We start from the raw sequence: 25,607 nt of genomic DNA, 5'->3' as shown, positions 1-25,607 counted from the left end.
AAAAAGCAAAAATTACATTTTTTACTCTTTGTGATTTTTGGTTACATTAATAAATTTTAAGTTATTTTGAAAAAAAAAATTTAAATTAAAAATTAAAACATATTAATTTGCTTTAAAATCATTTTTTTTAAATAAGCTTTTTGAACCGATGATAATTTATGTACAGATCATATAAATAATACATGAGCACAGTAACTTGTGAAGCGGTAATGATTTATTCGATTTAAGATGGTAATTAGGGGGTGGCTTTCCCGAATTTTTTTTACCAAAAAAAAAAGAAATCAACTTTATTTTCAGAGTAACTTGCTTATTTCTGATGCTATAAACATTTAAAAAAACAGATATACATATTTTTTAAACATTTTAAAAATGTTGTAATGATTTTTCTCCAAAAAGTTCATGATTTTTTGGTTATTTCAAGTTGAAATAATTCACTTTGAAATTTGACGGATATGAACCTATTTTTCATTAGCTAGAACTTTGTTTCTACTGGGTCTAGAGTGTTCATGCATACATCATTTAGTTCAATTTTTAATTTGCTATATTTTTAATAAAAATGTTTGTTTCAATAAAATACTTACTTTTTGAGTTATTTGTCAAAAACCGCCTAAAAACGTGTTTTATTTTTTGTTGAAAAATGAAGGTATTTACTCGAAAATAACTCGAAAAGTATTAACTTAGTGAAAAATGCTATAGAACAAAAGGTGCTTAGAATTAGATGTTTTATCCATTTCCGAACTTATTTGAACATATATTTTTTCACCCCTTAGAAGGGGTGAAACTCACCCCCAGGACAAAAGCACACAGAGGACCAATATCATTTTTATTCTTTGACATGTGATCTATATTTTTGCCCAATTTCATGTCAAACTAAGCGGTAATGTAAAATTTAAAGCAAAAACCGTGATTCAATGTATTATAAGTTGCTAACCGTTGCTACGGGCAACCGACACAATAAATCACAATCGTAACGAAAAATAAATCTCCACTACACTTTAAAAATCATTTTTAATAATTAAATGTAACTTTCGGTTAAAATAATTTTATTTTAAGATAATAAAGTCTTTTTTTAGTCAATGACTGTGAAATAATTTATTAATTGTTATAAATAAAGTCACTACGATTGTACGATTTAAGAAAACAAAAACAATTATCTCGGCTTCAGTTGGTCGTAGAAAATTTTTATTTTGTTTTGAATCTTTATCTCGTTTTTAACAACAATAACCTATAAGATAGAAGCTCATAGGATGTACAGGGGCGGCTTCAGTTCTTAATGTTTATAATAAAATTTGCCCCCTTATTTTCAAACTCGAAATAAGAGGTCGAAAAATCTTATTGTGACCGTGCAAGTTCGGCAAAGCGACACCTATTTCTACGCTCTGCAACTTTATTCGCACTTTTAATTTTATTGGCCAATTATATTAGTCCTGGTTACTGGATAATTGTCAAGGCCATAGCCCAAAAGAATAATAAAAAGAAAAAATAAGATTCAGGTTATGTTATTAAAACGTAAACAATTGTATGTAGTAAATAAAATTAGTTATTAAAATGCAGTACTGCAAGCAAAATACAATTAATTAAATTTACCTTTATATAATAATTGCATATCATATCAATATTGTGGAGCAACATATAATTTTTCTTCTTCAATGACAGTAGATATGAAATGTCCATCAATTTGACAATTTCAATTGACAATATGAATTATTTAAGAAAGTTGCATTATTTCGCCGCTATTCGCGCACGATCGTTTCACGTATCCCTTCCAAGTACTTGCACACCGCGAATACGCATTTATTTACAGAATATGAATATTATCTTCGTCAGCGCGTCTTCATCTAATAAACGGTTTTCGCCCCACGCTTTTCTTTAACGAACGTGTTAGATTTTTTTAATTTTTTAACGAATATGTGAGATTTTTGTATATTTATTCTGTCTAACAGATTTTTTCGAATAATCCTTCGAGTTTGAATTTTTTTTATTTTTTGCTTTTTAGTTGATTTTACTATTATAATATTTTTAATTTCAGTCGCTCGTAACTAAAGAAAAGCCTTTCTTAATTTTTTTTTTCATATTTTTTATTTTTTAGGTATAACTACTGCAACATTAGAAAGTTTTCCCAATACTACAAGGTCTACCATCAGAAAGCGGCGGCAAAGCAGGTAAAACTAAAAATTAATTCTTACTTGTTTTATTTTATGCATAAGGATTTTAACCATTCATCATCCACACTTGTCACGTGACAATTGTCCACTGCTGAACATAGGTATAATTCCGGGTGTAGGATTTTACTTCAATCTCCACTAAATGTTAGAACAAATTTATTATACAGTGCTAGTCAAAAGTCTGTACCCCCATCGTAACTTTTGAACGGTTATACCTATAATAGTGAAATTTGGAGGGAGGAAATAAACGGACGTAAGCTACTTAACTAGTAATGACGGGTGACGTAATAGTGACAGATGACTTTACAGCGCCACTGTGACAGATAATTTTAAATGGGGTCTTATGGCAAGTGATACCTAGTTTGAAAGCTATTAAAAATACCTATTCAGTCATACTAATTTTGTTTGAGTTTAACACGTTCGGTGCCCATCTTGAACAAGCGCCACTTGGCTTGTACCACGTACTTAAGTCGTTCATTTAGTAACACAGTACTACTGACGCCACTTATGCGTCATCGGTACCTTTGATAAAACCTTCGTGACGCTACTCGTAGGGGAGAGTTGGATAAAACGGGATAGTCGGATAAAACGGGATATCTGGCCTAGAGACCCAACTAGTGCTGCTATCAATCGGACAACGACGAAAACTTATTCTCAGTCGTCAGTTAAACATTCTCAGTTCGTTTTACCTCGATGCCACTATTTTATGAAAAGTTATTGTGTTTAGAATTGTTTGATTTTATTTTTTTTTGGTACTTTGTACTTTTAAGTGCGTTGTTTTCTACATGATATTGCCTAATTATCTAAACATATAATTCCGGTGACTATTACATTTAATTAAGCACTCATTAACGAATATTTTCATGTTTAGTCTATCTAATTTTACTTTCACGTTTAGGCAGGAGCCATTTTTGTTTTGAAAAATGTCTGAGTTGGACAAAACGGGACCCTTGTAAGTTGGATAAAATGGAATAGAGTTTTTATGTCCCGTTTTATCCACCTATTTATTTGTTGGCCTATAATTTTTATAAATAGCGATAGAGCGTGTTCTCATACTGCAGAATAGAACAACATATTTTGATGTGACTTTTGTTCTGATATACGTACCTAGTCCTAAATAAAAGGTCTCATTTCCCATTTTGCATAAAACATAAAAAAGGCCCAATTTTTAAGTTTCTGACTACTAAAGATATTGTTTTTTCAAAGGTAAATTTTGCTTTGCAGCCTTATATCTACTGAAATATACTGTTTAGATAATTTTATGCAAAAAATTAAATATTGTGAACCTATCGCGTTTTATCCAACCGTGGTATGCTAAAACAGGATGTGCAGGTCTTTATTAAGTGCGTTCGCGGGTACAGTTGACAAATTGTCGCCGACAATTTCTAACCTCACTTAATATAAATAATATCGTTAATAGATAAATATACAAGGTATGTTTACATTTAATTAATATTAATACCTAATTATTAAATTATACTAGGTAAATATACCTTGTATATTTATTTATTAACGATATTATTTATATCATTTTAAAGTGCGCATGCGTTTTGCTGCTAATTTGTCGCCGACTAGTCGTCGACAAGCAACCGCGAACGCACTTAATAGATATTTTTGAAGATATTCTTCTTTAGGCGCGATTCGATTGAGGGTAAAATTGTACATAAATCTGCGCGCCTGCGCACACAGACAGTATGTAGTTACTTACTAATCTTTCAAGATAGGTATTTATGTATCTGTATCCGTGCAAATAAGTCACTAAAAGAATATATTAGTGTTTTTAGTAAATGTATTATTTCTTATAATTTTTGTGTTTTTGGATTTGTGTTTCTCTGTAGTAAAATAATAAAATATTATGTAGACATAACATTTTTACACTATTTGTCCGCGTGTTGTGTAATTATATCCGAAACTTACATGTCAATTAGAAGGACCTCGCTGGTGTAGTTGGTAGTGCGTTAGCTCCGTGATTGGAATGACGCGGGTTCGAATCCTGGGCGATTCATATTTTTTTTTATTTTTGGTTGTTTTAATAAAATTTTTTTGAAAGTGGTAGATAAGAAAGTTAATTTTTAAATAAAATACAAATAACCTGTTAAGTATATATTTACTTCGTTGAAACTACCTATATAATAGAAGAATATCTTCTTACGTGCGTACAAAGTACACACAAATTCTTTTTTTTTACTATTTTCCAGTCATTAAAAATAGTTAAAAATATGTTTCTTGTGTGCTTCAATAAATGTTATACCTATAAAAAATAATAATAAAATAATTTCTTTAACATTTTTTCCGTAATAAAAATAAACAAGAATGGTATCCCGTTTTGTCCAACTCTCCCCTACGTCATGGGCACCGAACATGTTAAGCTAATTTTGATTAATAAATGAAATAAATATAAAATTGTAGTTTTGCATTTAATGAATAAAAATTCAAAATTCCGCATGTCAAAAAGGGGTTGACGTTGACTTAAAAACTACTATAGTTTGTTTTTAAACCAAGAGGAGCCATTCAAATTTGCCACGCTGTAATGCTTGTTTGTAATTGGTCCAACCGCAGGCAAGTTTACTCCACTGTTATAAAATTTTGACACTAATGACATTTATCAAGTTTTGACACTTTTGGCTTTCATAGGTTAATTCAGTTATATCGGCGATTTTTTGTGTTTTCTGTGTTATTTCTTTAATTTTTAGATTTTTAGTCTGATTTGATATAAAAAGCAGTTGATTGTAGAACTCTTCAGCCACGTATTAATATAATATAATATTTATGGATTACCGTTGAGGGCCGAGATGATCCACCAAAAGAGAAGATGTATTTGGTTATTTTTCTAGTGACTTTCTTGGGGGAATCTGTATTTTTAGTTTACTCCTCCTAGTTAAAAAATAAAGCATATACGCTCTGAGCTTCGCTGGTGTCGCTCCTGGCGGATTAATAATTCAACTTTCACCGGTAATTTTTAAATTTATTATTTAATTGTTATCGCTTAATATTTACAACGCTAAAAAGTAATTACATTATAACAGATTTTTTTAAAGATTTTGCTATTCATTTTGACGTTCTATTGATGAAATAATAATTTCTTACTTCAGATACTTTCACAATTATCGTGTAGATGGCGCTAAGATTAAATATTTTAATTTATAATTAAATATTACGGAACATAAAACGTAAATTCAGTATTTAAAACGTAAGTATATTTGAGGTAAAAATATATACCACAGCTTTGACCAACTAATATTTTTTATAATTAATGTTTTTAATTTTAATTTTAAATTAATCACTTTGACATTTATGTCAAATTTCCGGTAAACGTTTACAGACTTGCCACTACTGGCGCTCGCGAATTTATAAATATCCCCTCTACGTACGAGCTCACAGCGTATAGAATTGAAAAACGTCAACTTTTTTGACAAAAAAACCATAGGATATTTGGATTTTTATTAACTAAATGCGAAGCTATAATATTATATTTATTTAATTTATTCACCAAAATCAAAATCAACTAAAACCCAAAAAAATTAGTATGACTGAATAGGTATTTTGTTTCAACCTTTCAAACGAGGTATTACTCGCCATAAGGCCCTATTGAAAATTATCGGTCACAGTGGCTCTGTAACGTCATCTGTGACTATTACGTCACCTGTCATGACTAGTTAAGAAGCTTACGTCCGTTTATTTCCTCCATCCAAATTTCACAATTATAGGTATAACCAGTGCTGTTTTTGTGACGGTACGCGCCGGTACGCCGTACCGGCACCTCTTGGGACAAAAAATAAAAAAAATCAACAAAATTATAGACAAATTCCTGAATTTTTCCCTTGCTTTCAAATTGCTTTAAAACGCCATTATTGAGGAAAACTTTAAAAAGTTTTCCCGGGGGTGGACCCCCCTTATGAACAATCCCCAGACATCCAGGAACATTGCGTACCACCGGAACCTAAGCGTACCGGAACCTTATATTGTTACAAAAACAGCACTGCGGTATAACCGTTCAAAAATACGGGAAGGGTACGAACTTTTGACTAGCACTGTATATGAATGCTTTTAGTAAGCGCCACGCTACTAGATACATGGTAGGTACCTAATTGCTATGCGTATGGGCTAATGCGGTCCGTTCTCAAATGTGACTTTCATCTCTGTCATGTTACTGTCAAGAAACTATTCAAAATAATTGTTTTTCCATACAAAAATACATTAAATTAAGAATATTGTTACTCTGCTTTAAAGTAACTTTATTCAAACACTAATAATATTACAATACTTTAAAACTTTTACAACTTTAACAAAATGACAACTGTAAGCGTCAAATACATGCAGCTGATCAATAATTAATTGTCAACTTTCTATTAAGTTCCTATCGATTTTCTGGCGTTCTAAAAATGTACCACAGCTATTTCTCAGTCGGAATTACTATTTTTAATTAGTTGGTTAGATTTAGAGTGAGCATGAGACATGACAGTTCAAATAAAACACTAGATAACTATAGAGAATGTAATGTCAACAGAAATTTAAGTCCCTTTTTACATACAAATATTAATTTTGATTTCAATAGATATAAAAATAAAAATTGAAACGAGTGAAGGGTTAAGGACTGTTATAGCTTAATGTTCCTGAGTGTCTAGTAGGGTGGCGGCTACTGTATATTATATTATATGAATGCTTTTCTTTTAAGGATCAAATATTTAAGGACCAAGGTATTGTGGAAAAGAGAGATTTTTCTTCGATATTAAGAGCGGACTTGAAAAGGCGTGGTTCAGAATGTGTTTGGTTTTATACAGGGTGTTAGTAAATAAGTATGAAGAATTTTAAGGGCTAATTCTACATGAAAAATTAATGCCAGTTTGCTTTATAAACATATGTCCGCAAATGCTTAGTTTCGGATATACGGAGTGTTGAAATTTATATTTCAAACTGCCAATTTATTTATTTCTCTAAGACCAGTTGAGCTATGAAAATGAAATTTGGTGAGTTTTAGGAGGTAGTTATTACGAATTTTATGACATACAATTAAGAATTTTGTATTCATCATTGGCGCGCCTACGGGCAATGGTCTGAATTATTTTAAAGAAAAAATAGTACGCCACTGAGATATTTCGAATTAGAAAATATTTTTAAATTCCACGTCTAATTTATAATAAAAAACCTTTCTTGCCTTTTTTTCATATGATGCACAGTTTTTATGCAGAAAAATAAAACATCTTGGCGCATATTTTTCATTTCTTAATACATCATCAAGAACTATCCAATATAATAATACTAAACTAGAACAATAACAGAAAATATTACTAATACCATTTCAACTAGGTGCAAAGCTGCAAGAAATGTTTAAAATGATCTCCTTTACAGGTAACAGAAGAATTTTATATTCATCATTGGCGCGCGTACGGGTAATGGTCTGAATTTTTTGAAGAAAAAACTAGTACGCCACTGAGATATGTCAAACTAAAAATCATTTTTGAATTCCTCGTTTAATTGACGACAAAAAATCTTTCTTGCCTTTTTTTCATATGCGGCGCCGTTTTTATGCAAAAAAATTAAACATCTTAACGTTTACAAAGTATTTGAACTAAGTTTCTATGCATGTGGAAACTACCTCAAATACTTTGGTAAGCGTTAAGATGTTTTATTTTTTTGTATAAAAACGGCGCCTCGCATGAAAAAAAAGAAAAAAAAATTTTTTGTCGTAAATTGAACGAGGAATTCAAAAATGATTTTTAGTTTGACATATCTCAGCGGCGTACTATTTTTTTCTTCAAAAAATTCAGACCATTACCCGTACGCGCGCCAATGATGAATATAAAATTCTTCTCTTATCTGCAAAGGAGATCATTTTAAACATTTCTTGCAGCTTTGCACCTAGTTGAAATTTTATTAGTAATATTTTCTGTTATTGTTCTAGTTTAGTATTATTATATTGGATAGTTCTTGATGATGTATTAAGAAACGAAAAATACGTGCCAAGATGTTTTATTTTTCTGCATAAAAATGGTGCATCATATGAAAAAAAGGAAAGAAAGGTTTTTTATCGTAAATTAGACGTGAAATTTAAAAATAATTTTTAATTCGAAATATCTCAATGGCGTACTATTTTTTTCTTTAAAAAAATTCAGACCATTGCCCGTAGGCGCGCCAATGGTGAATACAAAATTCTAAATTGTATGTCAAAAAATTCATAATAACTTCCTCCTAAAAGTCACCAAATTTAATTTTCATAGCTCAACTGGTCTTAGAGCAATAAATAAATTGGCAGTTTAAAATAAAAATTTCAACACCCCGTATCTCCGAAACTAAGCATTTGCGGACATATGTTTATAGAGCAAACTGGTATTAATTTTTCATGTAGAATTAGCCCTTAAAATTTTTCATACTTATTTACTAACACGCTCTATACTGTTTTAATTAATGTTATAAACATTTAATAACAGAGAATAATTAAAAACAAAAAACTAGGATGAAGTGAACAGAGTTTATTTAATACTATTGAGTTATAGTACATTCTTTCACGGTTTTTGCTGTGAATTTTAAAGAACTGCTTGGATTGACATTAAATTTGGCATACGCATAGCTTACATGTCAAAGAAGAAAGTGATATGGCGCCGATGTGTGCTTTTACCCTGGGGGTGAAAAAATGTATGTCCAAGATAAGTTCCGAAATGGATAAATTGACTAATTTTAAACAACTTTTGTTCTATAGAGTTTTTTTACCAAATCAATACTTTTGGAGTTATTTGCAAGTGAATATGTTCATTTTTCAACAAAATAACCACGTATTTAGACGATTTTTCGCAAATAACTTAAAACGTAAGCATTTTGTCGAAAAAAATATTCTGAGCAAAACTATAGCTTATATAAAAGTGAAAAAAACCGTGTATATATTAGGTCTCTATACCTAGCAAAAGCAGAGTTATAGCTACTGAAAAATAGGTTCATATTCGAAAAATTCCAAATAGAATAATTCAATGTAAAATATACAAATAATGAAGCATTCTTGGGGAAAACACATTACAACTTTTTTAAAGTGTTTAAAAAAAAAGCTTTATTTCTGTTTTTATAAAAAAATTTCTAGAATCAAATGTCACCAAGTTACGCTCAAAATAAAGTTGGTCCCTTTTGTTTTAGCAAAAAAAAAATCAGGAAGATCACCCCCCAATTAGCAACTTAAATGAAATTAATCGTTACCGCTTTATAAGTTACTTTACTTATGTTGTGTTTATATGATCTGTAAGTTTCATAGATTCAAAGTGCTTATTTTTAAAAAATTTGGTTTTAAAATAAAATTTAAAAAAAATTTTATTTAAAAAATGCCTTTTTTCAAAATAACTTAAAAATTGTTAGAGATACCAAAAATCTTAAACAATAAAAAAAGTCAGCTATACTTTTCTGAATATTTTGTATTTTTTTGTTTTTCTGTAAGGCAAAAATTGGTTAAGACTCGGTGTTTCTAAATTTGCATACACTTGTGATAAGTGACTCGTTCAAGCACTTTTAACTACAGCTCTTTCAAAAATAGGGAATTTGAACCGATGAAACTTACAGATCATATAATCAACACGTAGGGTAGCAGCACCATTTTTGGCCATCTTAAGGAATTTCTTGGCCTTAATAAATCATTAAAAATCAAAAATTAGAGCTGCGGACTTGTAATTGAGCAAACGTATGACGTTAACTTTGTTTGATTTAATAGCCACTTACGTTTGAAGTTAAATTATAAGGACATTTTGTTAGGTATTTTTAATTCAGAAAGCATATAAAAACTAACTTTGTACCATTTGTGACCACTTTGCTCCTAATGTGGTTTATTCAGAAACCATTTGTGGCCATTTGTTTAATTCTACATAGATAAGGATGATAGTTTCTAGTATTTTTAGTTACCTAACACATTTTTTTACTAAAGGTAGAAAAATTATATTTAATTACTAGAAATGTTAATAAAATTACATGAAAAGGATAGTAGTTTTAATAAAAAAAATTGTTATTACAACAGTTTTAACCAACACGAATTACTAAAATTTATAATATTTATTGATCTCTTCAACAAAAAAGTAACCCCTTGAATTTTTTTTAAAGGTGGTTGAATTTCTTCCATTACCTCATCCTTTTCATACCAAATTTCATCCTTTTTTTGTGGCCACTTCCAATCATTCCCATAGTTTTCCATTGTGCTGATTAAAACCTTGCCATTTTTTTCGTCAGTAATTATTCCTGGGAAAAACTTACTTTCGTACTGTACAATTACGTATGTAGATACTTTGTCCGCAGTACATATGTCAAGAGGATTCTCTTCAACTACATTCTGTATATTTTTGGCCTCCTCACAGACAGGTTCCTCCCCTGATTCTTGTGTGAGACTGGTCTTTTCTAACCCGTTTCCAATTACTTGTTTTACATCTTCAGGGGCCTTTACATTACTCACGGAAACTGTTTTGTTTATTAGTTTGGTTTTTTTTTTAGTCTCTTTAGATTTTATCTTAATTCCATTTTTCCTAGAAGTTTTTTTTAGATTCTCTTCTTTACAGGCTCTTTTCGCCTCTTTGTCTTGCTTCTTTTTTTCTTTTTTTTCCATTTCAAGTTCTTTTTCCTTTTCTTTAGCCACCGCAAGTTCCAACCATGTATTACATGTTAGCACAGAAGGTAAGATTTCACGCTTTCTGGTTTTCTTGGAAATGTTTTCGTCACTGGGATAAATTAGAATGTTACTTAATAGGTCTACAGGCCTTCTTTTCGGAGTATAGACAATGGTAGTACCAACAGATGAAGTCATTAAGTCAACATTTGAAGGTATAGGCGAGTCCGTCAATTTATTAATAACACTGCTATTTTCCAATAGATCCATCGATTCATTGTCCATAACCACATCAGAATTTTTTGCTAACTCTTTATCTATTAACATTTCTGTAGCATTGTCTATGAAACTGCTTTCTTTAAAGGAAGGATTATTATACTCTGGAAAGTCAAATTCTACAATATTAGAGACTGTTGGAGTTGATGTTAGTACATTATTATCTTCCACTTCAATTACAATGGAATTGTCTACCATATAATGGTTAGGAATTTCCTCAGCCGACAATTTGCTGACACTCTCAATAGGGTCATGTAATAAATCTTCTTCGTTTTTAAACTGTACCCATATATTGTACAATGATTCATCAAAAGCATCGTATTTGGACTGTTTGAATTGTTTTAAAACGTCGGGATGAATTTTAGACTCCAAATATTTTAAATGTGTCAGACAAGTTTTCGTTTTGCTAGAGACTACTATGGGTTCTTTCTTTAATGTGATTTTAGAATAATATACGTTATTAGCAGAAAACGGAAAAAGTCCACATGTTTTAAACCCATTTTGTAGAGATTTAGTAAAATCAGTTTCATCCATAATTTTTTGAAGGAGTTGTGGAATGTCATGTTTTTTGACATCTCTGCCGTTGTGAAATCTGTACATTTTTACTTCAGTTTTCCACTTACTTTTTAACGGAAAAAAGAAACTGACATCCAACGGCTGAAGGATGTGTGGCGTATTTGGATGTAAACACACAACTATAATTTTATTCTCAATGCACAATCGACTTAAAGGCAAACTTAAATGCGAGGAATGTCCGTCCAAAAAAACTATAATCGGCAACGCAATATTACTTTCGTGAATAAAAGGAATAAACACATTTGAAAAGTATTCGTAAAAACACTTTGATATCATCCATCCTTTGGGTGATTTTCCAACTCCCCAGTCTCTTGGAATATTTTTGCAGATCTTCTCAGGAAGCCGATCATATTTAAAAAGTGTAAGGGGTGGTGCCATTTTCCCTAAAGCATTTGCTGTTATTAAAGTGGTTATATTTTCTTTGTCCGAGGAGGATGAAGTATTGTAAACTGGAAGACCTTTCTCCGCTAAAATTAAACCGCCTTTTGGACATAAATAGAAAGACGTCTCATCCATATTCCAGATTCTTGCCGGATCATCCAAAACATGCTTATCATCTCCAAGTAAATCCAAAGTTTCTTTGAACCAGTTTCGGATTTTTTCTTCAGTAATTAATGATCTGGCTCTATTTATGTATTCAGACTGCTTTAATGAGAGTTCTGGAAATCTACGCATAAATAGATGAAACCACTTCCTCCCAGGAGTATTTGCTTTAAAAGGGGTTTTTAGTTGACTGTCTTCTATCAATTTTTTTATTGAAAAATAAAGGCCTTCTCGACAAATAGGAAAACCCATTTTAGCTGTAGTTTTGATCCAGTGTACCAGCCGATCTTCTATGATCTTCCCTAAAACTGGACTTCTTCCGACTTTGCCTGATGTTTCTGGAGCTCTTCCACTGAACTTATTGCGTATTGTGGAACGGGGTACTTCATACAAATTACATGCTATACTTACTTTCATTCCACCTCGAATAGCTTCCAATGCATTCTTTACTTGCTGAGGTTCGTATTGAAAAAATGTTCGTTTTGGTCGTTGTCGTACATTATTATTTTTTTTCTTGATTTCAATTTTCTTTTTACTCCGTGCCATTATCTGTAATAATAACAAACATTTATAAATAAATTATTAGTTATATTTTTATGTACATGATGTTTTACCGGTAACGGTATGGTTTCTTATTTGTTTTAAATAAATGTCAATGTATAGTAAATGCATACTCCAGGGTTCTCCATAAAAAAATTATATTTTTGTTTTACAACCCCATTTTGGGATACCTTGATTATTACAAAATATTTTTAAATCATTTTGTTAACGAACGGTCCGTTGCGAGTAAAACACCCTGTAGAGTATAACTGGCTACTATGGGAACACGCGTGTTTTTAAAGTAGTCAGTAAATTATGTCATATGACCAAAATTGGATTTAACTGTTCCATTAGTAGCCACTATTAAACAGTTGCTGTGGCCACAAATAGGTCAGAAGTGTTCTAATAGTAGCCAGCAAATGGCCATTAATGGTGTGAATACAAAAATAAGTGTTCCATTTGTGGCCACCCAATTTAATAATGTATCGAGATAAAATAAGGAGTTTAAAAACAGATGAAATCGTAAAGAAATCATACCCAAAACTTAAAATCATACGTTGATCACAAAATTTTAATATTTGGCTTAAATACAGCTTAAATAAACTTACCTGTTTTCTTACGTATATCGTTAACAGAAGGTCTAATACACAGTGTCACCTACTTCAAGAATAAGTAGAAACTAACCTGTAAATCAGAATAAGTCGCAAATTGTAGAGCCATCGTGTTAGAACGAATATAGTCGAAATTCTTCCGATTTCCGTAAAGGCGGTAAACTCGGACCTTATTATATTAGATTATTGGTTTAGGTGGCCACATAGATGAGGGGGTGGGGTAGATAGGGAACTCTATAGGCCAAATTGGTCCCATATTCCAACGCCGTCGATATTTTTGGAAGCCAACTAAGCTTTTACAGTTGGAAGATTTCTGTAACGATTTGGAAGATCTCTGTAACATTTTGGAAGATATCTGTACCGTTTTGGAAGCTTCGCTAGGCATACCAAATTCTATAATGTGCACTTTATTAATTTTTAGTTTTTGCAATAAAAATATTTTTATTACAGAAACCATAAAAATAAAAATAATTATTGCAAAAACAAAAAATTAATAACATACACAAACATAGAATTTAGCATGAGCAGCGATTATATTTAAAAAATGATAAGTATGTATGTAAGAACAATAATGAAACCAACAAATGACAGTAATATTTATTATTTATATAAATTTTGACATGAATTCATTGTTTTCATAACATATAATGTAAAATAATTGTCTTTCTACCTTAGGAATTATTAACATTACCTGGAAACAACTACGTACAGTTGAGGGAAGAAAAATAATTTATACACTGTAAAAATGTCTATTAATAACTAAAATATGAAACATTCACTTCACTAATCACTTGGGTACGGGATAAAAACTTAATACACAAATATAAAATTGATATAAAACGCATACACAACACAACAATTACAAAATGACGCACTCAATTCAATACAATGCCGTATTTTATTTAGGAAATATATTGCATGTTTGGCTAAAATCTACTAAAACAAGAATTAAAACTTTATTAACTTATTTGAATATAATTTAGGTTTTTTTATAATAAAAACAGCAGCTAACTTAACTAGAAATAAATAAGTATAACGTGAATGTAAAAAAACCAAACTTTTTTTTACATTTTAACAGGGAAACAAAATGACCTAGGTACTTAATTAATTTTTATCAGTTTTATATTTAATATTTTTATATAATATTTTGTCATCCATTGATTTTAACGTATGCATGTCTGGATCAAATTTGGTACAATTCCCAACCTCATTCATACCTTCTTTGACAAATAATCATGAAAATACATTTTTTTCTACAACCGTGTTAAAAATGCAATTTTTAGCACTCCATACGAGCGTTAAAAATGTTACTTCAAAGAACTATTTTCCTTTATAGTGCTTTAAAAATTTTAAGGCACTGCAGTTCGTATTGACCGTATAGGCAATTTGATGTAATGTCAAAAAAATATAAAAATGGAATGTCAGTCAAGTTCAAGTAAAAGTTTTTGTAGATATTGTCCTGTAATTAAGTTTGTAGAAAAAATATTGTATGATATGCGTATTAAAAAGTACATGTTTAAGGCACTCATGTGAATTTGCAGAACTCGCTTCGCTCATTCTGCAAACTTTCACATGCGTGCCTTAAACGTGTACTTTTAACACTTATATCATAAATAACTATTTATTCAAAAGTTTATTGCGATCATCAGTTGTAATACGATTAAAACCGGAAAAAAATCTTTCTCATTTTACGTTAATAGAAACGGGTAAACACATTATTTTTGCAAAGTTACATTTTACATATATATTTTAGTTTTCCGTCGTTAGCTTAATTTTAATAGCCTCACCGAATGTCAAAACTCTTCGTTATATAAATATTACCCGAAACACTACTGCACTGCTGCTTGAAACAAGAAAGTTTGGTATCAGGCTCCAGTTTCATTTCTCTAATCTCTGTATTCATACCTACGTCCTGAATCTTATTTTCGGTAATGACATTAGGAAATTGTAACAAAATGTCAAAAATGTAAATACTATTAAAGAGTTAATTTCATTTTAGTCATAATAGGGCTTTTCATCGATTGTCATTTGTTTCGAGCTTCTGTCAGATGTTGTATAATCTGTCTATAATATTAATATACACAGATTATACTAAATATGACAAAAGCTCGAAACAAATGACTGTGAATGAAAAGCCCTATGCATAGCACAGAAAATGTTGATATACAGTGATGAGCGCGCTAATAACCGGCAAAATAGCTCAAAAGATGGAAAACATAATACATTGCGAACAGGAGCGTCATTTGAAATTTTGTTTGGGGGGGGCAAGCACTATATATATAATACATTATATATGATGTTATGATGAATATTGATGTATTTTTTGTAAATTTCAGTCATTTTTTAGGGCCAGGGGGGGGCAAATGCCCCCCCCTGGACGCCCAAATGACGCCCCTGATTGCGAAACAAAAAGAGATGAAACTAGTGGAGGTGGAAATTATCGTTAAGGCCGCGTCCCACGATCAAATAATTTGATCAAACTGGTTTGAGCAAACTGAAAGTGACAGTTAGTGACGTCACATCCTGACTGTTCATTGTGGATAATAATGAAAAATTTTAATTTTAAATAAAGTACAAACAAGTTAGACAACTCAATACAAAAAATTTGATCAAACTAGACTGATAGTGAGAGCAGAGATTTTTAGAATTTCAAAAAACTGCAATTGTGACGTCACTTTGACGTACTTCCTCAAGTACGTCAAGTTTGCTCAAACTGTTTGATCAAATTATTTGATGGTGAGACGCGGCCTTTATAAACGTCTAAAATACCATTACATTACATAGTTTCCCACCTTTAGACGTATCAGAGGTATGACAACTGTCACTGTGAGAGTAGAATTTTATAAAATACTCCTGTCACAGACGTCTACAGGTGGAAAACTATGTAATGTAATGTTAATTAATACGTTTATAACGATAATTTCCACCTCCACTAGTTTCATCTCTTTTTGTTTCGCAATGTATTATGTTTTCCATCTTTTGAGCTCTTTTGCCGGTTATTAGCGTGCTCATCACTGTATACCAAAAACCTACTAAAAAATATTGCCTACTAGATTTAAAAAAAAATATATCAAAAATCTATCCAAAAAGTAGAAATCTGCTGAATGTGGCAACGCTGTTACAAAATAAACACAACCATGCGGTCTAACCAGAGAACAATAACCACACGTGAAAAAACTTTATAGAACAAAAGTTCCTTAGAATTAGTCATTTTATCCATTTCCGGACTTATTTGGAACATATATTTTTCACCCTCAAAAGGGGGTGAAACTCATCCCTAGAGCAAAAGCACACATCGGCACAATATCACTTTTTTTCTTTGACTTGTTAGCTATGTGTATGCCAAATTTCATGTCAATCCAAGCGGTTCTTTAAAAATTAGAGGTTTTGCAAGATTTTACCTTTAAAGAACGTACTATTAAACAAAAAACAAATTGAGTTAAACCAGCAGAAAATGTTGAAGGCATTGACAGAATGCCGAATACACCATCGTTACACTAACATGATCAAATATATTGACCAAAATGTAAAGGCTAGGGCAAGACTATTAGAACAAGAAACAAATAAATTCTGTATACAGCGAGGAGTACTTCAAGGAGGCACCGTCTCATTAAAACTATTCACGACGCCTTTAGAACACACTTGTAAGAAGGCAGATCTGAACGAATATGGTATCAACATAAACGGAGAGAAGCTCAGTGATTTGAGATTCGTAGATGGCATCGTCCTTATAGCCGATCGTATATGTATATATTATTATGATGCAATAATAATGTTGAAGAAATTATATCACGCGTCCTTAGAGGTCGGAAAATAATGACTAATCTGGTGCTAAGTCGTAATATTGGTGTTGATGGAAGGGATATTTAGCAAACTGCTTCTTATAAATACTTGGGACATGAAATTCGGTTAATCAGAGATAACTAGGGTCTAGAAGTGAGCTCCCACGTCTCATAGGATTAGCCTGGGCAGCGGTTGGTAAATTAAACTACACTAGGTTCGCTTTCAAGATGCAGTACAAATAAACAAACCAAGATACGTTAAATGCTACTAGGAGCACTCCCGAATCATAATTTACAATGTATAAACTTTGGAAATCATGATTTGGGATTTACAATGTATATACATTGTAAATTATGATTCGGTTGTGCTCCTAGTGGCATTTAACGTGTCTTGATTTGTTTATTTCTACTGCATCTTGAAAGCGAACCTAGTGTATGTATTTAAATCTGACTTACCCATATGCCTCAAAAGGAAAATCGTTGACCACAGTGTGTTACCTGTACTCACGTATGGAGCGGAAACATTAACACTTACGAAAAAGGTTTTTTTTTACTAAGTTAATGGCACTGGCATAGCCAAAAGGCCAGTCATGTTTTCTTATACGAAAAAGGTAGTGAACAAGATTCGCGTAACACAGATTGCTATGGAGCACCAGATGTTGGGTGTGTCCCTGAGATACCGAATACCAAACCAAGAAATAGGCCGTAGAACAAAAACAACAGACGCTGTCGAAAAAATCGTGTTTGCTAAAGTGGAATTGGGCAGGACACGTCTCCAGATTATCAGACAACCGATGGACAAAACGTATTGTCGAGTGGAGGCCATGACAAGAAGCCTACAGCAGTGGCGTACCGATAGATCAGCGAGTCATGGTTCCAGTTGAAATGCGGGCCCACCCGCCCAATAAAAACTCACATTGTATAACACGAGTATCGAGCATCTAACCTATTGTATTGGGATTATTTTTATCACCCACCGTATAAAACTTGCATCGAATATCTCAGTTTCCGAATTTTTGCAACTTTGTAGTTTACCTACAACTTATTCATGTATCGTGCTAATATAAAAAATACAAGTGTTTGAGTTAGCACGTGTAGGCAGGCACCTGTGTAGGCACGAGTTAGTCTTTAAACAAGGACTTCGGCAAGCGGGTAAAACGAGCAAGGAACCTTACAAAAGCGTTCCCTGTGTTTCTTAATAAATTTTAATTTCAAATTTTTTGACAAGTAGTTATTCTTTGTTTTTATTAATAAGTACCTACAGAAAAATTAAAATTTATTAAGCAGTTACATTTCGTTCGTAGTGTGTACTTGTGTAGTTCCAAATGTCCCCATCAAATTAGAAACAAAAGAAGCAAAAAGCGCTTTAGAGCGGACCCCTACGGGGCCCGGGCCTTCCGCGGGACCCGCGGAACCATGCTCAGTACGCCACTGCACTACGGAGCAGAGGACGACCACCAACCAGATGAACCAGCAATCTGAAGCGTGTTTTTAGTACTGGTTAAAAATCACACAAGACGGAAAGATGTGAGGGAGACCTATGTCCAGCAGTGGAAGCGTACAGGTTGATGATAATGAATTGAGCGCGATAGTATAATACAGCACAGGACATTTTTCGTCCTGGAGAGAGTAACGAACACACTTGTTGGCTGGAACTTGAGATGAGAACTGCCATTAATTTATGTAGTTGCATTATGACGCCACTTATGACAATGGACACATGCATTTTTTCATACAATACAATGCGTTGACACTTAAATCAAAAATATGAAAATATTTTTTTTAAAACGCTTTTCTTTAGTTACGAGTTTCTTAAAAATATTTTTTTCATATTTTTTATTTTTTACTTTTTAGTCTTACAATTTTCAAACATTAAAATATATCGTGATGTTTATTAAAATATGTATAAAACATATGATGTACAAACATGAAAAGTAGTCAGAATCGGCAAAAAATTTGAAACTTTATTGTTTATTTATGAAGCATAACGTAAACAATTAACGTAAAAAGTGAAATTATGTATAGTTCATATAATTAGCGAAAATCTGTAAAAGTTTCCAGTTTCTTCATTGTAAAAAACAAGAGAAATTAAGCATTTTCTGTTAAAATCGTTTTTTATTTAAACAATTAATAAACATAAAATTTTTTTTATTTACTATTCGTGTATTTTTCCCGCGAATGCATATGTCTGCAAATTTTTAGTCATTTGCATTGAAGAAAAGGCAGTCAAATTAACGTCCAAAGTTTTGACCCAAACGATTCAACTAAAGAAAAGCGTTTAATTAATTAATACGCCAAAACGAATTCTAATGTTAATTGTAGCACAAAACGTCGAAACAAAAAGTTTTGTTTCGTATCGTATTGAAATTTGACATGAATAAGCGCCGATTTTTATATAAACAAATATATGAGCGTTCAAAATTTGAAACTTTATTGTTTAATCATGAAGCATAAGCATAACGTAAACAATTAACGTAAAAAGTGAAATTATGTATAGTTCACATCATTAGCTACAATCCGTAAAAGTTTCAAGTTTCTACATTGTTAAAGACAAGAGAATTTCAACATTTTCCATAAAAATCGTTTTTTTTTTATTTAAACAGTTAATAAACATAACAAAAAATTATTGACTATTCGTGTATTGTTCCCGCAAATGCATATGTCTGCAAATTTTCGTTCATTTGCATTGAAGAAAGGGCATTAAAATTAACGTCTAAAGATTTACCCAAGCTATTGAACTAAAAAAAGCGTTTAATAAAAAACGGAATTCTTTATCGTGAAATGGTACGGTTTGTTCCAAGAGATTTAAGATACAATATTTATGAAAACAGCAACCAAATAAAATTACTCTACTTCTTCGTCCCTTCTTCTAATAACTGTGTAACTATTAGGACCTTCAAAATAAAATTTAATATTCAATCATATTCGTTTTTTAGTTTGGAATGTACTCTTCCGCCACAATTGGAGAATGGAAGGTGGCTAGTAACTGAAGCGGATGTTAAACCAGGTGATAAAGTAGACTTTAACTCAATAATAAGATTAGAATGTCATGAAGGTTACCAATTATACCCTGATATTCGTTTACAAATTTGTGATAGCTACTGGAATGAAAACAATTTGCCAACTTGCAAAAGTAAGTTTCTTGTAATAATTATGGTACATTCCATGTCAAATCACTCAGGCAAAAAATTTTGGTTCTCCGATTTGTCTGAAAATTGGTATATAGCTTCTGCGGGACATAAAAATAAGATATTTAAGGTCAAAAAATCTTTCTTTTTTTCTCAAAATATTATTTTATGCGGTTTTACAGTGATTTGGTGTTTATTTAAACAAATTTGCATTTTCTATCGTAAAGTATCAATGAAAAACATAATATTTTAATAGAAGGGACTCAAAATGTCATTATATGGCATTATAACAAGATATTTTGATTCAAAACAAGTTTTTAATCAAATTTTATAGTGTAGAAAACGTTAAAATGCCGTTTTTTTACATTTTCCTCCAGTCCCAAAATACATCATCATCAATTTGGCTGAAAATTTGCCCACGGATGGCCAAAACATAAAACTTTAAGTGGTTAGAAGGATTTGAATTATTTTCAATACCAAAAAAGTTACATGCAGTAATATCAGACTCAAAAGTATAGTAGTCCTGTCGGGATAGCATTTGACCTTGCATGCCGAACTGCAAAAAAATTTTATTTTTCTAATCTATAGGGGAGTCAATAGTAGCCTAAATTTAAAATCACGAATGAATTCGTCCCTTACGTTAGCCGCCATCTTGTTTTTAAAGGATAACCTGTTTTGCTCAATATCTCCGCCATTTTTAACTTTTCGACAAAAATGGTAGGAACTGGAATTGTTCCAAATAAACCGTATTTAAAATTATTACAATTTATTTTTAACAATTTTTGTCGTGAGGTCGATATTTTCGAGTTAATTTTACTTACAGTAAGTAGACGCCTATATTTTTGACTATGATATTGCATGTAACTTTTTTGGTATTGAAATATAATTCAAATCCTTCTCACCACTTAAAGTACTATGTTTTGGCTATCTGTGGGCAAATTTTCAGCCAAATCGATTATGATGTTTTTTGGGAATGGAGAAAAATGTAAAAAACGGTATTTTAACGTTTCCTACACTATAAAATTTGATCAAAAAGTTGTTTTGAAGTCTTTGGAGATCCAATTTTTTTTTGCTTCAAATTTGAGTGATTTGAAATGGAATCACGTTATTGTTTCTCACTTTCATGCGGCTGTGTAATTACCAGAACAACTGCAAATCAATCATTCAAGCAGGCATGTTATAATTTAAATAACATATAAATAGTGTGATCAAAAATAGTTTGATTGAACATAACTTCTAATCAGCCTTAAAAGCCCATTCCTGGGCTTAGGCCTCCCCCGTTAATCTCCATTGGTTTCTATTCTGAGTATCCAGTCCTTTTCTGCCGTTCTCTTAAGGTCGTCTGTCGATCTATCCTGTGGTCCCCCTCTTTTTCTTTTCAGTTCCCATGGTCGCCAGTGTAGAATTCGCTTATTTTATCTTTCATGTTTTTGCCGCAGAGTATGGCCGGCTAAGTTCCATTTACCTGCAACCTGTCTTCATACATCGTTTACCTTTGTTTTTTCTGATCCACGAGTTTCTTATCCTGTCTTTAAGACTGATACCCAGCATCTGTCTTTCCATTACTCTTTGTGTTTTGGATATCCTATCGATGTTCTTCTTTGTGAGAGTCCATTGTGAGCCATATGTGAGCCATGTGCATATTGTATATTGAGGGTACTTTTTATGTTTTAGAATAAATGATAGTTTACCAAATAATGTCCATGCTAATCTAGTTCATCTGTTTTTTATATGTCTATTATATGCAGTGAGGACGTTTGAGTTGGAATAAATTCAATATGTCCAGAATAGGTAAAGGCTATAGCGGGATAAGATGGTCAAAATTGCACCAGGCTCGATTCAGTTTTGGATTTAGCCATTCGAAAATATATAATTGAAAACTCACTCAGCCAAATTTTAAAGTCCCTAGGTGCTTCTGGGGGTCCGCATTGGAAAAAAATGTGTTTTTTTGAAAAAAAAAAAATTCAGACGCTGCATTGTTGCAAAATATCTGAAAAAATTAATGCATTTTTATATTAACAATACAAATCTACCTGATTTTTTTCAGATTTTTAGCTTCAAAATTAAGCACAGGAAAATTTTTGAAATTTCAAAAAATTTTTAGGTTATGTTGGAAACTTTTAGCCAACTTTAAAATATTGTTGTTTTGTGAATTTTTTTCCATTATTTCGAATGGCATAGGCACCATTATCATTTTCGACGTGGAAAATACCTAAAAATCGAAAAAACTGTTTTTTTTTGTCATTTTCTGAAGTTTTTGACTCATAACCTTAACAAAATACAGCTAAATTAATCATCATTTACATTTTTATATGCATTCTTACCTTATCAATCAAAATCAGCTATTAGAACTTATTCTTTTTCATACAGCATGCACAAAAACCCCGTTTTTTGGCGTTTTTACTAAATAGCCTCAGAAATCTGTAAAAATAATTCTTTTAACGTTTAAAAAATTAAAATTTTGTTGTTATCGATAGAATATAATACAATTAATTTTTGTTTTGTTTTGCACGATTGTTTGAATTTCGTATATTACAATAATATCGTCCCCTTAAGGGTACCCTGCCATAGGCTTATAAAAAAAAATCAATAAATTAATTTTTTTAACGTTTAAAACATAAAATTTTTGGAGTATTCGAAAGAAAATGTTGCCCCTTTATAAAAATTCTTGTTGCGGTTGTGATTTTCAAAGCGTGCTAAGGTTAAAAAAGCACGGCACTTAGGTGCCGCACGCAACGAAGCGCTTCTAGCCACGTTTTTGGAGAAAACGTGGCTAGAAGCGCTTCGTTTTGGAAAAAACGTGGCTAGAAGCGCTTCGTTGGGTTTAAAGGACATCCTAACTGTGACAAGTCTATACTTTAATCAGACAGCCACGGTAAAAGTGGGCAATGCGCCCGCAGAGAGCATTGATATCAGAAAACGTGTGCGACAGATATGTGTTCTCTTCCCTCTCCTTTTTTAATAGTTACTCCGAACAAATTTTTAAAAAAGCACTGGATGAATCAAACGAAAGCATAAAAATCAATGGAGACAATTGACAAATAACATATGATATGCGGACGATACAGTCGTACTTGCCAGTAGTATCAATGAACTTCAGTATCTTATGGACAGGGTACAAAGAGCGAGTGAAGAAAGAGGACTTAACCTCAACGTAAATAAAACAAAATGGATGCTGGTCAGCAAAACTCAAAAACCTGCCAGACAATTGAAAATAAACAACTAACTAATTGAACACGTTGACTCGTATATACACCTTGGAAAAGTCGTCAACTCGAAATGGGATCAAACAACCGAAATACGATCTAGAATTGAAAAGGCCAGAGTAACATTTAACAACATGAAAAATATATTCACCCATTCCGACATATATCTCCCACTAAAAATACAGCTGCTAAAGTGCTATGTATTTCCAGTCTTGCTATATGGCGCAGAGGCATAAGCACTGACGGAAACATAAATGAGAAAGCTGGAGGCATTCGAAATGTGGGTGTATCGACGTATCCTCAAAATATCCTGGACGACTCACACCACCAACGTAGAGGTACTGCGCCGAATGGGAAAACAAAAAGAAATCTATTTCATTTAAGAAACGGAAACTTGAATACCTCGGTCATATTATGAGACATAATAAATATCATATACTCTAACTGATAATACAGGGTAAAATAGAAAGCACACGCGGACCCGGAAGAAGAAGACACTCATGGCTTCAAAACTTACGCCAATGGTTTGGACTCACATCGATCGAGTTATTCAGAAACGCCGCAAACAAAATTAAAATTGCTATGATGATAGCCAATGTCCGCAACGGAAAAGGCAAATAAAAAAGAAGAAGATTCAAGCTGTTGGTGGTTCACATATTGGAAGGGGTAAATTTTTGTTCCTTGATATTTTCATAACTTTGGTTTTCGCAGTATTGATCTTCATCCCCATTTTTTCACAATTATCAGTAACCATATTTAACAGTATCTGGAGACTATGGTCCTAATCAGTCATTAAAACAGTGTCATCTGCTTAACGGATGTTGTTTACTCTTCATATAAGCTTAATGATAAGGGAAAATAAAATGAAAAATAAAAAAATTATATTTTTTTGCCAACAACTTTTGAATGAACAACTATGTGAATTGCTGGCCCTGAGGGGATCCTCTCTACATTAGATTTGCTATCTAGCCCACTGATGATGAAATTGTCATTTCGAAAACGTTCTGTTATGTAGTCGAAGAGTCAGTGGCGCACCTAGAATTTTGCTCGGGGGGGGGGTTTGGCTTGGGCACAGACATTTTTTTGTATTGTTTGTGAAGGACAAGTTACATTTTCCTACTATTCTTTATATATTTTTTATATGCCCAGGGAGGTGTTGTAACCCCCCCCCCCCGTGCGCCACTGTCAAGAGTGTCTTTTTGATATAAATATACGTTTTATTAAGGATTTTTATTATATTTTTAAATAAATAAATTCTTATTATATTCTTAATTTCTAGAAAGATGCCCCCCATTTTATTCAACGGCAACTACCACGTTAACATGTAAAGATATAAATAACGAAGCAGTCCCTTGTGATAAAGCCGTTAATGGTACCTATTTAACTTATAATTGCAACGATTATCATGAAATACCACCAGGAGGTAGTAATATTCTCTACTGTGACGACGGTGTATGGGACTTTCAGAAACCTATATGTCAACCAAGTAAGCAGACTTGAATTTTGTTAGATTTAGTACTTCTGGTTATGGGAAATTTAGAATAAAGCATATTATTAACTTCTAAATATTTAGTTAAAGTGTACCCTTCCAGATCAATTTCTTTAAATTTTTAATTTGTTCAAATTTGTTTAAAGAATATCTACTGATCTACAGCCAAGTATTTTAAAGTATTTTACAGCTTTTCAGCAATGATTCCTTCGTATACAAAAATATGCCTACTAAGAAATAAAGAAGAATGAAGTAGAAACTCCAACCATATAGGAAGTTCTCGAAGCTATTAAGGCTCAGAAAAACAATAAAGCCCCGGGAGTTGACGAAACTCCAACAGAGCTCTATAAGGTAGCTGGCGATCACCTAGCAAGTCATATCCACGCGCTCATCAAAGACATAGGGCAAGAGGAGGAAATAGCCGACTTCTGGAAGAAAAGTATAGTATGCTCGATCTATAAAAAGGAGACAAACTCCAGTGCAAAAATTACCGTGGAATTTCTCTACTATGTACTGCATATACGTATATTATAAACCAGCGGCTCCAACCCCTAGCAGAAAATATTAATGGAGAGTATCAGACGTGATTCAGACGGGGAAGATCGACAAGGGATCAAATATTTACAGTCAAGCAGGTCTTAATCCTGGGAAGCAAATCATGGGAACACGACATTGATGTTCCCAACGTGTTTGTAGACTTCAAACAGGCATACGACTCAGTCAAA

General features: G+C 32.1%; 1 protein-coding gene across 10 annotated transcripts in view; it reads left to right on the top strand.

Moving 5' to 3' along the window:
* The window catches only part of LOC126891728 (uncharacterized), an 827,477-nt gene that overhangs the window by 32,410 nt on the left and 769,460 nt on the right, over window positions 1–25,607 (top strand). For 9 of the 10 annotated variants that reach the window (XM_050660994.1, XM_050660997.1, XM_050661003.1 and 6 more), the window contains exons 2-4: window positions 2,090–2,162; window positions 19,996–20,192; window positions 24,673–24,879. In XM_050660994.1, the coding sequence (XP_050516951.1) occupies window positions 2,090–2,162; window positions 19,996–20,192; window positions 24,673–24,879 (477 nt within the window). The remainder of the gene's footprint in view (window positions 1–2,089; window positions 2,163–19,995; window positions 20,193–24,672; window positions 24,880–25,607) is intronic. The other variant, XM_050660999.1, reaches the window with a different exon arrangement.

This window comes from Diabrotica virgifera, chromosome 9 (genome assembly GCF_917563875.1).
Source record: "Diabrotica virgifera virgifera chromosome 9, PGI_DIABVI_V3a".
Lineage (NCBI taxonomy): Eukaryota > Metazoa > Arthropoda > Insecta > Coleoptera > Chrysomelidae > Diabrotica > Diabrotica virgifera.
Note: the sequence above shows the minus strand (reverse complement) of the source record. Positions and strands in the feature narration are given on the sequence as shown.